Genomic DNA, 18,094 nt, shown 5'->3' with positions numbered 1-18,094 from the left:
CTGCTCCATGTGATGATATTACAGGAGATCAGTGCAGGGGATGGTTGTGACATGCATGCTGTTTCTTCACTCATTGCATCACAATGGAGAATATACACTGTGATGTGGACGAGAATCTGTGGTGAGACAGACAGCAGAGTGTGGATGGCCAGAAGGGTGAGGATGGTTGCCAGCTTTATTTTATTTACGTGTTTATATGACAGTATATTGTGCTATATACATTTTCTTTGACGTATGTTTTTATTCTGATGTATTGAAGTTAGTTTATATCTGTGAATAAAAATGGTTACAATTTCCTTGGCAGTATGAGTGCAATGTGTGATGTCAAACTTTGGAGGGTACTCTTACCATAAAATCCTACAAAAAAAAAAAAACTGTATTCTACACAATTGTATTCTGTTAGCATGACAAAAAAAAAACTAGTACAGTAACCATTGTCAATGAAGGGGCTAAGACAAAAACATCTAAACATTTTGACTTGCAGTGCTTACACAATGCCAAAGGGACAATGGATTTTTCAAGTGAACTATGGTGTTGTGCTGAACTGTAAGACTGTTTTGCCAAACAATCTTAGAGTTTTGAGAATGTCATTTCTGTTTCAAGAAATGAGCCAAACCAATGGAGAAAAAACTGTAAGTTAATTTAAGTTTTCAATAAAATAAAAGAATCAGAGATCGGTCGAATGCAAAACTAATTTCAATGTGTTACGGACTCAAACAATGAAGCACTAACCGCCGTCACCAGCAACCACTGGAGTGATAGCTATTTTACTTTTTTCTATACTTAATGTGGATGTATGACTGTATTCTATGTGTGTCGTTCGGACACAAATTACCTTTAGCTTTGGAGCTCATGTATGACTTAACTTGTTGTTTATGAACTCTGTGTTGTAATTATTATTTTATGAACGTGTCAAGAAGAATTGGTGTTTTCACGCATGACAAACATATTAACATCATTCTTTATTTCATTTCCAGATGACTTCAAATGTATGCAATTTCATAGAAGTTACGGCAGAAGAAGATTAAAAAGGCTATTTAAAAAAACCTAAAAACTTTCTCATGATATATATACATTTAAAAAAAAAAAACACCAAGTTCTTGATGTTAAATTAAAATGAAAGTGCAGGCTCAGTCTTCCTCTGCATCATCAAAGGCCACACCAGTCGCCTGTACCTTCCTGCAAACAGCAGATCAACATTTGTGGTGATTTATTTTCTATTCACACAGTGAGTCATGATTCATGTGGCTGCTTTTAACAGATTTTTTGTTGTTGTACTTTTTAGTTCCAGGGTTGATGAGTGAACCTCCCGGAGGTCGTTTCTTCACGGGGACTGAGGGAGCAGAGTTCAGCTGCGGTCGGGGCTCAAACTCTGAAATGGAAAAGAACGTAACTTTTGTGTCGTTTTGGATGCCTGTTATTCTGCCCTAGTTTGGTCTTTGTGAACAGAAACCATGTGAAATGATTTGTATGCTGCATTCTTTATCTGAAAACAGGCTCTGTCAAACAAAACTATCAGACCTGGCAGAGGGAGTGTTTGCGAGTATACAGAAGCCATCTGACTTTACTAGCACAATGCTATTGTTGCCTCGGTCTGCATGAAACAAATCACTTCCTGTTTGCAGTGTGGGAATGTCGCCGGGTGACACATGATCTAAACACCACAATACTGAGAAACACATGTGCATGGCCACTGAAAATCCTGCTTCCTGTTTGGCTGGTAGAGCCTGTAACCTCTTTAAAAGATGTTTTTGGGGCCTGTTGCCATTATTTAATATGATATATATTTATATGGGGAAGAAAAACTGGACATATTTCATTTAAACATGTAAGAATGTGGGCAAAAACGGTAACTACACTCAAATTCAAAATACAGAGGTCTTTTAGGTTTCATTTTCTCCGCCATTGTAGCTCAGACGTAACTGGCAACCCGGGGTTGCTCGGCAGCTGAGACTCTACTGAGTGCAATGATTGGTGGACGGCGGTAGGTGGTGACAGAGGAGTCTCTGTGACATATTAGGGGGGTTTTTATGGCCACTTGCTTTAGATTTATTACATAATGCACCTTTAAATCTTAAAATTTCTCTTTAAATTTGTACGCAACACATACACTGCACTTATGTTTAATTTGATATTTAAATTATGTATTATTGGAGCAACAAAGTCACCCTCAACTCAGTCTACATACAGTTGTGGTCTTCTTTTTCTAACATGTATCATTTGCTTAGTTAAATAGTGGATTGAATGCAAGGTGTACATACCCGTGGGCAGTGTTGGGCATTCTACTTTAAAAAAGTAATTAATTATAGTTACAAATTACTTCTTCCAAAAAGTAATTGAGTTAGTAACTCAGTTACCACACATGTAAAAGTAATTAGTTACTCAGCAAAGTAACTGACGTTATTTTTTAATGTTCTATAACGCCATTACATTCTATAACATCCTATATAACATGGGTGTCAAACTCTGGCCCGCGGGCCAAATTTGGCCCGCCCTGTAATTTCATTTGGCCCTTGAGGCAATATCAAATTAACATTAGAGCTGGCCCACCGGTATTATACAGCGGCAATTGCGCCGAGTTTAGCCGGCGATTTGGCGACTTTGATGGTCAGTATAGCAGTATTTTCAAATTTATTAGCTTGTGGAAAAAGTTAATGTTGATATTTACCTGCTGCAAATAGAAAAGAGGCATTCAATTTTTTATTTAAATTTTATTTGATATGCCATTGATATTTTTTAATTATTATTATTATTATTTGAAACTCGATTTTGCATGTCACTATAAAGTTATATAAGCCTTGCTTGTTCAATATTCAATGCAAAACTTGTTTGGGTCCCTATTAAAAGGTTAATTTGTTCAACCTTGGCCCGCGGCTTTGTTCAGTTTTAAATTTTGGCCCATTCTGTATTTGAGTTTGACACCCCTGCTATATAATGTCAAATATGTTTAAAATAACTGAATGAAGAATAAAAACACTAGATATATAGTATTTTAGAACATTTGGTATTTAATTAAACTTATGAATAGATTTCAACCTGTATAGAAATATATATAAAAAACAAGTATTGAAAATAAAATTCACACTTTGCATTCAAGGGCACAATGAAGACACAAATATATGCCATGGGGTAACCCCCCTTCCTCCTCATGTTGGTATTTTATCAAGAAGAGCTCTGAATGACTCCACAGTGGACAGGGGAGCATGTTTTCAACAACATACCCTTACTTACATTGGAAACGCTACGTTTCCCTGGCTCGTCGCCATTGTCTCTGTGTTAGAGCGTACAGTGAGTCAGAGTGAGCAGGGCAAGCGCCCACCCAGCCAATCATCATCGCATTTGCTGCGGTGTCGTCATCGATCATCTCCACCTCTGCTCTCTCACTGCAGCTGATGTGAGGCTGTCAGAAAGCCAGACACTGCTGCGCTTCATTCAACCCACTCATGTAGTAACTCAAGTAACGTGACACTTTACATTCACAGTAACGGTAACGGCGTTGCAACGATAGGAAAAGTAATTAATTAGATTAATGAAAAAATAACGGCGTTATACTTAAACGCCCGTTACTCCCAACACTGCCCATGGGACACCTCTGGAGATTTTTCACTGGACTGTTGGTCGAGGTTTTGGGTGAATTCCAATTCCTTGCTTAACCCTCAATCTTAACCCTCAATCTCAAAAATGCGCTCCCTCTAGTGCAAGTGCTGTCCCGATTCTCAGAAAAATTAAGTTGAGGGGCGAGTTTAAGGGCTGTATCGCCCTCAATATTGAGATTTTCCGACACCACCCTTGGGAGCAAGGGCTACCCAGAATGCATTGCGTGTTTTCACATAAGAAAGATGGCGTCGAAAGCAGCGAAGCGAGTGCGATACAAATTAAGTATTTTCTTTGTTAATAGAGATATAAAAATTATGAAAACCATTGTATTATCTTAGTTTAGGCCCATATTATGGATTACTGACATCATTGTTGCTTAACATTTATTTTACGATCTTTTGTCAATAGCCGGCCAGTGCGATCGTTTGCTATCGTTTACCCTTCAATAAGCCGTGGTGTGTGGCAACTGTCAGCTGAATATGTCCGTGGTTGTGGTATTTGTATGAGTATCAGCTTATAACTAACTGACAACCTAATAACTTGACTGAAATAAAATAATAAATAAATAATCGTGACGTAAATGTTTTCTTCTTCTTCTTTTTTGGAGTTGACAGACTGGACGCAGCTTTCACGTTATTCTGCCCTCTACAGTCTGAAGACGTATCTGCATTTAAGGGGTGTCCCATTTCTAAGTGACAAAATAACCCTCAACACTTGGTTTTGAGGGCCAGTTAAGATAAGGGTTGAGCTTGAGGGTTAAGATTGAGGGTTAAGATGGGAATTGGAATTGGCCCTTTAACTGGAGGAAACATAAAACACACGTTCAGCAGTGATATGTTAAATGTAAGTCACCAAATCCCAGCATATCTGAAAAACAAGTGGAATAAGAGCAGACGGTACGTGTTGTGTCGTGCTGAGTGAGGGTGTCGGCCATCCTGAACAGCAGCTCCCTCACTTCCTCTGCAGCCTGTGGACGCTCCAGCCTGGTCAGATCCACTCTCTGGTCACCTGACCTCACCCGGAGCTCCGCCTTGCAATCCTGGACCACAACAGAGACATCCCCACTCCCACAGGCTGATCTGAGGGACTCACAGAAGGGATGAGCTACACTGGAGCTGCGAAATTCTAGCACAGTCTCATACAGTACAGTTGTCTGGATAAATGACAAATATAACTTTTATAGTCTAAAAAGTGGATCTTTGTAGATCGTCTGCCTCCATATTGTCCTATCCTCCATATTGGTATAGTACTAATCTTAATAATTAGCAATAATATTAGTTGGGTATACTGAGTCAGCAATTCCCAACTACCGTTTTTCAACAAACATTTTGAAACACAGAGAAAAAGGTGCTCTTTACATATGACTGCTATTTGATTTCCTATAATATTGCATATTCTTATTTGATACATTTACAAAACCCTGTATTGTGTAGTTGCACTGTTTTGTCTCTGGTCTGGTACAATTTACAAAGTAAAAGTAACACAAAGTCGATTGTAATGTATTCTTACCTGAGCTTTAGAATACAATCCTCTGTAGATTTAAGGACAAACATCTGTCTCTACACAAACAAACATAGTTGCAGAGTAAGAAGAAATAAATAAAAAAATAAATAAAAATGCAGGAGTCAAACGTGAAACTTACAAACTCATTCAGGGCGACGTCTGTGAACTCTGTGCTCCAAACATCAGCTGCATCTGTCAGACTACAACAACATGATGCATGATTGTAGAGCCCATATTTACACATTATTTACAGTTCTTTTCCCTCTTACAAACACACACACATATAAAACCCCTTTGTTGTTTATATCCTTAGGCTACAGTAAGACCCGACAACCCCCGAAATGAATGTAACAATATAAGCATCAGTATTATATAAATACAACTTACTTTAATGAAAAACAGTAAACAGTGTGTGTAAGTAAAGCCTAGTACATACTCAGGGCAGCTGTGATTCAAACTGCATTCAAATGGTGGCACCACAACTGTTGGTTGTATTACTGATGAGATGTTACTCTTTGATTCGGCATAAATACTACACGCAAACATTATTTACTGGGTTAATTCAACAGCGTGCATAAGTTAGCAGGACGTTTCATATTCACTGGATATTCATTTTCGAAACACATTTTCTCAATCAACAAGTAGACATTTTCTCATTCTGATTGCTGTAGTAGTTGCCAACGGTAGACAGCTACTTACTACAGGTGAGGTTTTGTTGATATGTGCCATTATTGGGAAACAGTATGAAATAAAATATTTAACAACAGCACTTTTCCTTTAGTAAGTAGCTGTCCACCATTGGCAACTACAGCAATCAGAATGGGAAAATGTCTAATTTGTTGATTTTTGGAGAATATTTTAAATATTTAATTTCATACCGTTTCACAATAATGGCACATAACAACAAAACCTCACCTGCTAACTTATGCACGCTCATTCAAATGGTGGCACAAAAACTGTTGATTGTATTACTGATGAGATGTTTCTCTTTGATTCGGCATTTAAACACTACACGCAAACATTATTTACTGGGTTAATTGAATGCTGGTGTACGGTCTGGTTTCACTCGTTTTAGGATTATTTGACTGGCGTTTACTCACCATATTGAGAATATTCCCTTTCTTCTATGTGTATAACAAAGAAACTTAGACTGACTCTTTAAATCCGTGACAGTGCAGTACGATGATCGGTTCACATCCATAGTTCTTCAGTTTGGAGCTGAGTCAGAACCAGGAAGCACAACACGAGCAGATAAATAAACGCCTCTTTCTTCCTCGGTGGCACATCATCAAAAATGACACAGCACTGCCCTCTCCTGGACTGGCGTATGGAATGTGTTATTTGATTTGCAAAGTAAATCAAACAAATCAAACAAATCCCTTATAAATATAAATAATTGCGCCACAATGTGGTTATATAGCCCAGGATATAATATCCTGTGTGTGTGTGTGTGTGTGTGTGTGTGTGTGCGTGCGTGTGTGTGTGTGTGTGTGTGTGTGTGTGTGTGTGTGTGTGTGTGTGTGTGTGTGTGTGTGTGTGTGTGTGTGTGTGTGTGCGTGTGTGTGCGTGTGCAATAAAAAGTACTTGTCATCAAAATATATCAAAATGTGACAATACATGACAAATTTGAGTAGTGTTCTTTTATTTTAAACTGTGTCATGAAAAAAGCATCATAAGCGGACCATATACAAATGCTCCAAAATTACTGGAAAATTAGGAATTTGGGAACAAAACATTTCTAAAAGAAAAAAAAAAAATGAAGATGAAAAATTGGTTTTCATGAAAATCACATAAATGTATTTGCTCAGACGAAAACCACCCGGCAATGGTGTTCTAGGGTTTATACATTTTCTCTCATCTAAGTTACAGTTTTTCTCCATTGGTTTGGCTCATTTCTTGAAACAGAAATGACATTCTCAAAACTCTAAGATTGTTTGGCACAACAGTCTTACAGTTCAGCACAACACCATAGTTCACTTGCAAAAGCTCATATCTCTCTCAAAACTATTCACTCATGCTTCAAAACTAAATTCCTTTCCCATATAAATAGTCAGTGTCACCAAAATGCAAGAGATCCTTCTCAATTGGTTTGGCTCATTTCTCGAACCAGACCAGACGTTCTCCACACTCTTGGTGCTTTTGACAAAATAACCTGGATGGTTCAGCACAACACCGTGGCTCACCTGCAAAACCTCATATCTCTCCAAAACAGTTCACTCGTGTCAAAACCAAATTTTTTTCTCATAGATAGTGCCCGAAAAATCCATTGTCCCTTTGGCATTGTGTAAGCACTGCAAGTCAAAATGTTTAGATGTTTTGTCTTAGCCCAGTACTTCATTGACAATGGTTACTCTACTAGTTTTTTTTGTCTAGCTAACAGAATACAATTGTGTAGAATACTGATTTTTTTTTTGTAGGATTTTATGGTAAGAGTACCATCCAAGATTTTACATCACACATTGCAATCATACTGCCGAGGAAATTGTAACCATTTTTATTCACAGATATAAACTAACTTCAATACATCATAATAAAAACATACGTCAAAGAAAATGTATATAGCACAATATACTGTCATATAAACACATAAATAAAATAAAGCTGGCAGCCATCCTCGCCCTCCTGGCCATCCACACTCGGCTGTCTGTCTGACCACAGATTCTCATCCACATCACAGTGTATATTCTCCATTGTGATGCAATGAGTGAAGAAACAGCGTGCATGTCACAACCATCCTCTGCACTGATCTCCTGTAATATCATCACATGGAGCAGGGACCTCTGATTTTGAGCCTGATGCTCATACACTCTCTAACACTAAGCAGAGAAAAACTCCTCAATAGGACTTTCCTCAGTCCTATTGAGGAAAGGACAGTAAGATGGTAGGAACACCATGACCATCCTAGGATGAGTAAACCAGCCCCTGTACTGTAGTTCATTTGCCAAGATCTACTAAGACAATTTGATGAAATGAATGAGAAATGCAATTATGTTGCGGACAATTGTGAAGTGGTTTGGAGATTTGTCCATGTTGTTTTGAGAATGTAATTTCTGTTTCAAGAAATGAGCCAAACCAATGGAGAAAAACTGTAAGTTTACTGTCAAATTCAAATTTACTGTCCTGAAATGTGTTATCCAATCAGAATCGTCCCTCTCTGTCAGGTTAGCTGGCTCATTATTTGGAAAGTCCTAACCAAATAATGAGTCAATGCCATTGACTGCCAATGAGTTTTAATAGCATCGTGTTGTGCTAGCTTGGTAGCATCACCTTTATCAATGCGGCCTTTTCCCGGAAAAACTTCAACGAATAAAAAAATGGAAGACCAACTCAAGAACTAGAATTAAAAGAAAAGATTAAGGAAGTGGAAAGGCATTTCAAGACCGAAAATGATCAGCGATATCCATGGATGAATGAAAAGAAAAGAAACAGGCTGGACTGCTGGTCTTGTTAACTTTTTTAAAACTACTAATACATCATCCACCTGGGTTTTAGAAATCTGACAATGGCCCACAGCAACAAGGTCAGGTCATAAACTATTTTTTTAAAGCAAGGTCCATTCATGTCAATACAGCTCTGTGTAAAGTAAATGTGGCAAAATATTGTCTCCAACTCTTTCATGTGCACTATACTAGTCTATTTTTATAGAGAGTGGCGAGGACAAAGAAATAATCCAGAAGGATTAAGGAATGAGAATATTGAACTGTGACCAAGAACCTTGAAGCACAGAGGAACTCTCAGAATACAGCATGATGCAAATGATTAGAAAAATAATGATAAGAAATTGCTTTAAGCAAACTTTATTTGAATTTATTTTCCAGCAAAGACCAACTTGTAGTGAGTATTTTTTAGTAGAAAGAGTAGGTGAAATGAAGGATTCCACTTTTCAGCAGAAAGCAGAAATCTGAGTCCTACCAGGATTATTTCTGTTCAAAGTGATAGCATCAACCCAACGTGGGATAGGGAGTTCTCCTATCCCAACGCCAAGGAGGGCGACATACTGAGTTTAAATGTTTTTGACGATGACACTGTCTGTGATCAAGTCTTGGAGAAACTCTTCACAGCATCCAGCTCTGCTCCTCTTCACCACTGTGACTCCAGCTGAATCACATAAGATTCTGACACCGCTCTACATGTTTCATTATTTATTTTTTGTTTGCATATTGTGTTAGACATGCTTTTAGATTTGGCTCCTATTTTATTTTAATTTGTACTCTTGAATATGATGGTAAAACATTTTCCTTTGTGAATAATAAAGTTATTTTTTTCACCTTCACACCCTGCATGCATTTGTACACTTGTGTAGTAAGTAAAGACTTGTGTAAGGAAGCTGAATAGTTACTGATTTTGTTATATTACTATACTAGACAAGTTAGATTTACACAATAAAAAATGATGCAGTTGTAAGTGTTGCACACTTGAGCACAAAGGAATACTCTCAGGCGTGCATAAGTTTAAAATCCTTTACTTCTATAAAACACAGAAACACAGGCACATCAGCGTAATCACATCGTGACATGCAGGCTGGCTGTGGGGTCCTTGTACTGATTTATTAATTAAATTAACCAGTTCCGTTTCCTGCCAAACGAACGCTAAACAAAACATGAGCTTGTGCTCACACACTTAGTTAACACACTGGTGACATTTAGCACATTCACACAATTTATAACTCAGTAGGTCATGCTTTTGATATTGTAATCCGCGATTAACTCCTGTCAGGTGACATGCATTTTCATTGGACTTCCACTCCGTTTACAAAACGCTGAACATACAACACATTTGCATCACAGTCACATTATTCCACACTCTGCTCATGTCATAACTTTATATTCAACATATTCCAATACTTTTAGCTCAAACACAGACACAGTCTATGACATTTATGAAAACCTTAATTTTATATAATTAATTATTATATATATAGGATATGATTGTTGATTGTTTTTTTTCCTCCAAAGTTTTATATGTATATTCAGCGCTGTGTTGATGAAATTTCAACGACTGAGTTCATGTACAAATTTTTTTTTTAAACGCTTAAAAGGAAAATATCCTCTTTTAACTCATTTGCTCACTGCTAGTACAAAAAGAGAGAGAGAGACTGATACAGAGGAGGATAGTCTTTTATTGGATTAAAAACCCAGTAAATTGATTCAGGGACATTAGAACAGTATAGATCAACTTGGAGTCAATAATGTTAAACGAAAGAATAAGTGTAATGAAGTGTTCCACCTTCCATCAACTGGCATTGGTCCGTGTGTTTCCCTGGCTTGATTGATCTCGCACAGGATCCCACAAAGTCATCAAAGATGGGGTCACTGTCGTGAACCTCCAGCCTCAGTATGTCGCCAGTCTTGGCAGCAGAGGAGGTCAAGTCCTCATACCAACTGGGGTTTTCTTCATTTTTTTGAACAGATGTCTCACCAAACAGGTTGGTGTTAATGAACGCCTTGACGTAGCCGTCTGTGGTTCCAAAGAAGTCAGAGGGGAGATTGGTGGCCTGCAGGTTATACACCCTCAGCTCGGCTTCAACCACGGTCATACTGCACAGGAGCAACATGAGGATAGGAAGACTGGACGCCATGGCTTTACTGGAGGCTGTGGAGGAGAAACAGTATGTGGATTTGTGATACTCTACTTATCAACTTAGACCTCATATCTATAGACATATTAAGTTTTATTTAATGTTTTCTTTATTTATTTTATAAGTCTTTTGTGATTGCACATGCACTAGTTTTTCATTGTCCGTGCAACAATGACAATAAAGCTGCTTAGAGCTGCAACTAACGATTATTTTCGTAATCGATTAATCCGTCAGTTATTTTCTCGATAAATCGATGAATCGTTTGGTCCATAAAATGTCAGATAATGTGAAAAAACGTTGATCAGTGTCAACCTTTCATAGCTTTGACAACACTAGTGCCAGTGTTGTCAAAGCTGGAAATGATGATGTTCTCGAAAGTCTTGTTTTGTTCACAAACCAAAATGATTCAGTTTTAATGATTTCTTTGTTGTGTGGAGCAAAGAAACCAAGAAAATATTCACATTTAAGAAGCTAAAACAATCAGAAATATAGTTTTAATAATGAAAAAAGCTTCAAACAGATTATCGATTATCAAAATAGTTGCCGATTAATTTAGTAATCGATTAATCATCGATTCATCGATTCATCGATTATAAATCTGCTATTCTATATCTGTCTTTGTCGCAGTAATATTTGGCTTAACCTTTTTCCAAAAGCTGTCATTGATAGGACAGTTCTGAACTGGTTTTTCTGGATTGTTCCAGACAGCACTGTTTCAAAAAGAATGCTCAATCTCATATTCTGTTAAACTCTTAGTTCCTCTGGGGTCTGTCAAAGAAACATCTTTATTTGCTTCCTCATAATCAATGTTTTTGGTCCTGGAGAATTATACCAAATAAGTGATTCTGTGGGTTTCACATAATATAATTAATGTTCTCAAATTGTAATTTCTCATTGCTTCACATCAACAGACAAATTGAAGAAAAATAAAGTATGGAAGTATGTTTTCAAGGAAAAGAAATCGTGAAAACATTGTAAAACAAAAAGGTCTGAAGGATAGAACAGTGACAGGGAAATGACACTTATTAACCTCAATAAATGAAAAGGGTAAAACACAAACCCCACACTGAACAGAAGTGAAATTGTTACCTGTAGTCTTGATGACTTGTCTCCCTTGTTGGTGGTAAAGGTCAGTAGAGCTTTTATGTGCTTCACCTGACTCACCTGACCCTCCCACAACACACAACCTGCAGCATATTGTCCGTGTGTGTGTGAGTGTGTGTGTGTGTGCAAAGCCCCACTATAATACAAAAATAATACAAGAGAAAACACTACAACCTCTGATTGTTTAAAACCTGCATTCAAATTTAGTTTATTCTTCCACCCACTTCCTTTTACAAGTTTGCGAACACTTACAATATGTACTTTCATTTGTTAATAGTTTGTTTACACTGTGTTTTAGCTGTGTTTGTTATTTTTGTAAATATTTTCCAAGTCTTTAATGACTGCTATGAGCCATGGAATTGTCACAAATATATGTATATTTATATATATATATATATATATATATATATATATATATATACATATATATATTTTTTAATTGAACCAAAGTGAATTTGGGTACCACATAGCTGAAGAAGTGGTATAGTATATACGTATATATGTTCTATAATATACATAATTTTTCCCTACTTTGTTCCCTTTTTCCATACTTATCCAAGTGGAAATTACTCAAATTAAATTCCATACTTTTCCATGCTGCGTAGGACGTATAATTTGTATTGTGTTTAAGGACTTATTTGGTTTAAGTAGACCCTTACCTGTGAGAAAAACATCTTAGCCATCTTAGGCTATCTTATTTATTAATTTATTTCCTAAAATATTAAATCATGCAAATGTGTTTTGTCAATTGCGTTACCAACACCAAATTGTATTTAATAAGTGAAGTGACTAAATAATAAATCCAGACCAAATATCCCAGATCCCAGAATAAATCTGCTATATTATGAAAGATATATCATCCCTGTTTACGTTCAGAAAGTGTTTAGAAATGAAAATAACAAGTAATACATGGGATTTATGAATGGATATGCTCAAATGCATATCAGCTAGGCCACTGTATGTTAGTTTTTAGGAAAAAATCATGAAAAAGTAATATTTTTGAAAATCTTATCCTATATACTCAAGAGGTATCGTTATATTTTACTTAACATTAAAATAGGTTTTTACATTTTTCTTTTTTTTCAATTTATTATGTATTATGTATATAGAGAGGTTATTCTAAAAGTAACACAAGTTAATTTGATTTGATCCCCTCTTAAAGCCTGTTGCAATAGACGAACTGTAACTGACGGACAGCCATTTTTGCCATATTTTACAGGTATACAATACATAAATCGTTCAATGTATGAATTTTTAATGAATATTTAAAATGAAGATTATTTGTTTACCATATCATACCAACAAAAATTGTAAATATCTTGATGTTAATCCAGATTATATGGGTAGGTTATGTGTGAGGGACACAAAATGGCATGCTTATGTAGAATGACCCATTTATACATATTATGGCATGCTATTCAGGAAATTCATTTAAGAATATATTGAATGGAAGTCTAAATATATTGAATGAAACTTGAATATATATAATGAAAGTCTGAATATATTCAATGCATCTCTGAATATAATAAAAATCTGAATATTATGTAATGAAAGTCTGAATATATGTATAATGAAAGTCTGAATATATAATGAAAGTCTGAATATATTGAATGAAAGTTTGAATATATTCAGATGTTTATTCCATATATTCTTACATTAATTTCCTGAATGGTATGCCACGTTTTTGAGTAATCCTGCTTAGATAAAAAAGTTTAACAAACAAAATTGTTATAAAGACTTTATTTCAAACAATAGGGAGGAGTTATTTTCAATGGAACAAAATGTTTTCTCCTCAGTTACCTCTAATGTGTTTGCACATGCTTCCAGCGTGTACTTAAATTCCTACTTGTTTGTTTACACTTTACTTAAGTTGTGTTTGATTCGTCATAAATGCTCTTTAAGTCTTTTATGGCTTAAAGAGTCATAAAATGTGCATGTCTTATCTCAGCTCTGGCAATCCAGATGTGGTGACAGGAGAGGCCGGAAGATATGGAGAGCCATCTCAGTCAAAATGTAATAAATACAATTAAAACAGAAATAAATACAATTATTCTTTTCGGGGATTTTTATTTGCTAGCGCGTGTGTGTTTTGTGTTTATATATATATATATATATATATATATATATATATTTATATTTGTTATTATTTTATATATATATATATAGTTATATTTATTATTATTATTATTATTATTATTATTATTAATAATAATAATAATAAACCTCGTTTATACAACCTAACGTTGTCCTGCTCTGCTTTCGGGTCCCCACCTAATCTCAGCGTAACAGTTGGATCTGACCAACTATGGACCCGGCAGACAGAGACCCGGTTAATCAGGCGCTCACCGCTCATGGTGAGGCTATCCGTCGGCACGAGGTTTTGTTAACCGACGTAGCCTCCGCTATCAAGAAGCTAACCGCGAGCACTGGGCCTCTGTATTCCTCCGCGATGCCTTCTGCTCCTCATGTCCCAGCGCTTGCAGTCACACCAGTACTTACCACCACTCACACTACTCGCGAGCCATTTGTTCCAACCCCCGAACGTTTTTCGGTTGAGAGTGGTTGGAACGATGCAGCATTAAGAGCTATATTTCGCCAGGGGTTAAATGACGACTTACGGGATGAATTAGCAACGCGAGATATAGCACCCCACCTCGAGTCACTGATGGAATTAGCTATCCGCTTGGACTGTAGGCTCAGAGAGAGACACCGCGATAGGCGACAAGACCAAACCACCCGAGTTCCTACTCTAGCTCGTCTACCCGTCTCTCCTTCTCTTCCCTCTTCTTCTGCTAGCAATACTAGCCTCTCCGAGCCCATGCAGCTGGGCCGCACACGCCTATCCCCTTCTGAGAGACGTCGTCGGATTCAGACAGGAGCCTGCATATATTGTGGACAGCTGGGTCACGTCATCGCCGCCTGTCCCCAGCGCCCAAAAGCCTAAGCTCACCAGCACATACAGGAGTGCTGGTGAGCAGAACCATCTCCTGTCCTGCACCCACCCGTGTTTCCCTGAAGGCCCAGCTTCGCTGGGGTCAGGAGAACTTTGCCACCACCTGTTTAGTGGATTCCGGAGCTGATGAGAGTTTTATAGACACTAAGCTCGCTGAACAGGCCGGCATCCCGACGACACCTCTGCCCCAACCCAAGACCATCTCTGACCTCAATGGCAGTCTGTTGGCAGAGGTTACCCATCGCACCATCCCTCCCACTCTGATCCTGTCTGGTAACCACGTTGAGGAGATCCAGCTCTTCCTCATTCCTGCATCTTCGGCGTCGGTGGTTCTGGGTCTACCTTGGCTGTCACTGCACAAACTGTCGTTCGACTGGTCCACGGGTCGTCTCTCAGGCTGGAGCGTCTCCTGTCATTCCCGCTGCCTCCGCTCTGCTCAGCCCTCTCCGTCGACACCGCCCTCCGTACAGCCTGAATCTCCGGACCTCGCAAAAGTACCCGAGGTGTATCACGACCTAGCCGAAGCCTTCTCCAAAGATCGAGCTCTCTCCTTACCACCTCACCGCCCTTACGGCTGCTCCTCCTGCCTGACTTCCTCGGAGCAGGTTTCTTCTTTGTGGAGAAGAAGGACGGATCCCTTCGCCCCTGTATCGACTACAGGGGATTAAACGACATCACCATAAAGAACCGGTACGCCCTTCCACTTCTGGACGCAGCATTCAACCCCCTCAGCAAGGCTAAGGTTTTCACCGAGCTGGATCTACGTAACGCCTACCACCTGGTCCGGATCAAGGAGGGGGACGAGTGGAAGACGGCTTTCAACACTCCGATCGGACATTTTGAGTATTTCCAGCTTCCAGTTCCAGCACCTCGTCAACGACATTCTGCGCGACATGCTGGATAGGTTCCTCTTCGTTTATCTGGACGACATCCTGATATTCTCTGAAACCGAAGAGGAACATGTCCAGCATGTCCGCCTCGTACTCCAGCGACTGTTAGAAAACAGACTTTTTGTCAAAGCTGAAAAGTGCATGTTCCACTCTCAATCAGTGCCCTTTTTAGGCTTTATTGTGGAGCAGGGCAGCCTCGCTCCAGATCCGTCTAAGATCTCGGCCGTAAAGGACTGGCCCACTCCTACCACTAGGAAGCAGTTACAACGCTTCCTAGGATTTGCTAACTTCTACAGAAGATTTATCAGGAATTACAGTCGCATTGTCGAGCCACTAACTAAACTTACCTCTCCCAAACAGGCGTTCCTGTGGTCCGACGGTGCCGAATCCTCCTTCCTGCGCCTAAAAGAGATGTTCACCTCCGCTCCTATCTTGTCTCACCTGGACCCTGATCTCCAGTTTGTGGTCGAAGTCGACGCATCCGACACTGGGGTGGGGGCCGTCCTCTCCCAGCGCCACCACGACGATCAGAAGCTCCATCCCTGCGCCTTCTTCAGTCGTCGTCTATCCCCAGCTGAGAGGAACTACGACGTAGGCAACAAAGAGCTCCTGGCGGTCGTCTTGGCCCTGCAGGAGTGGCGACACTGGCTAGAGGGGACCGCCCAACCTTTCATAGTCTGGACGGACCACAAAAACCTGGCCTACCTGCAGAACGCCCAACGTCTCAATTCACGGCAGGCTTGTTGGGCCCTATTCTTGGGTCGTTTCCGATTCTCCCTGACGTTCCGCCCCGGTACCCGAAACGTCAAACCCGACGCACTCTCCCGACTGTACTCACCTGAACCCCCGGAGTTGGAACCGGGTCCCATCCTGCCTTCCTCCTGCATCCTCGGCCCGGCTACATGGCCAGTGGAGACCAGAGTCCGTGAAGCACAACTCACTGAACCTGACCCCGGAGGAGGACCACCCGACCGGCTATTCGTTTCTGAAGTCACTCGTTCGGAGGTTCTCCTCAAAACTGGCCTGCCATCCTGGGAGTGCACGCACTCTCCAACTTCTGAAACAACGCTTCTGGTGGCCCACCATGTCTCAGGACGTTACCACCTTCGTCGCTGCTTGCCCCACCTGTTCCAGAGGCAAGTCGTCAAACCGCCCTCCATCCGGACTACTACACCCCCTTCCCATCCCCCACCGTCCCTGGTCACATATTGCTGTTGACTTCGTCACTGGACTTCCCCCATCCAACAATCACACTACCGTCCTCACTGTCATCGATCGTTTTTCTAAAGCTGTCCACTACATCCCCCTTCCCGCCCTGCCCTCTGCCATGGAAACAGCCGAAACTTTGGTTCATCACGTTTTTCGCATTCATGGTTTTCCCTTGGACATTGTGTCAGACCGTGGGCCCCAATTCACCTCCCAGGTCTGGAAGGCATTCTGTTCGGCGCTGGGGGCCTCTGCCAGCCTATCATCAGTTTACCACCCACAATCGAACGGGCAAACGGAGCGGGCCAACCAAAATATGGAGGTAGCTCTACGCTGCGTCACTGCCCGCCACCCCGAGGATTGGAGCTCTTTCCTACCCTGGATAGAGTATGCATATAACTCCCTCACCTCTGCTTCAACCGGCGTCTCTCCTTTTATGGCGTCCCTGGGCTACCAACCTCCTCTCTTCGACTACCAGGAGAGAGAAGCGGCGGTTCGGTCCGTCCATGCCAACATGGAGCGCTGCCAGGCTATGTGGTTGGAGGTAAGAGCTTCCCTCCTTAAGGCGTCTCAACGCTCTCAAAGACAGGCCAACCGCCACCGCATTCCTGCCCCCGAGTACTTAACCGGCCAAAAGGTTTGGTTATCAACCAAGGACCAACCCTGCAAGTCGAGTCCCACAAACTGGCTCCCAGGTTCATCGGTCCTTTCCCTGTGGACAAAATGATCAACGCCACTTCAGTCCGCCTCAAACTACCCCAGTCTCTGAAGATTCATCCAACTTTTCATGTGTCCCTCGTCAAGCCTGTGGTCGAGTCTGAGCTGGTCCCTCCCGCCGATCCTCCTCCTCCACCCAGGATGATCGAGGGCGGAGAGGCATTCTCTGTTAACCGCATCCTTAACATTCGCAGGCGCAGCCATGGTTTCCAGTACTTGGTCGACTGGGAAGGATATGGCCCAGAGGAGAGGTCTTGGGTTCCATGCCGGTTCATCCTGGACCAGACCCTGATCCAGGACTTCCACCGCGACCACCCCGATGTTCCTGCATTGGCGCCAGGTGGCGCCCGTTGAGGGAGACCAGAGTCTGTGAAGCACAACTCACTGAACCTGACCCCGGAGGAGGACCACCCGACCGGCTATTCGTTCCTGAAGTCACTCGTTCGGAGGTTCTCCAATGGGGTCACTCCTCAAAACTGGCCTGCCATCCTGGGAGTGCACGCACTCTCCAACTTCTGAAACAACGCTTCTGGTGGCCCACCATGT

At 40.5% G+C, this 18,094-nt stretch overlaps 1 protein-coding gene across 1 annotated transcript; it reads right to left on the bottom strand.

Annotated features, from left to right (window-relative positions):
• Positions 1-955: 955 nt before the first annotated feature.
• Positions 956-6,335, bottom strand: paxx (PAXX non-homologous end joining factor). The gene is made up of 6 exons (XM_083886727.1): positions 6,201-6,335; positions 5,240-5,300; positions 5,107-5,156; positions 4,498-4,676; positions 1,279-1,372; positions 956-1,179 (listed from the first exon to the last, which is right to left on the bottom strand). The coding sequence occupies exons 1-6, from the start codon at positions 6,299-6,301 to the stop codon at positions 1,131-1,133; spliced, it is 534 nt and encodes a 177-aa protein (XP_083742853.1). The 5' UTR covers positions 6,302-6,335; the 3' UTR covers positions 956-1,130.
• Positions 6,336-18,094: the final 11,759 nt, after the last annotated feature.

Source organism: Microchirus variegatus, assembly GCF_963457635.1.
Source record: "Microchirus variegatus genome assembly, chromosome: 3".
Classification (NCBI taxonomy): domain Eukaryota; kingdom Metazoa; phylum Chordata; class Actinopteri; order Pleuronectiformes; family Soleidae; genus Microchirus; species Microchirus variegatus.
The sequence above is the reverse complement of the archived record's forward strand: the minus strand, read 5'-3'. Positions and strand labels throughout refer to the sequence as shown.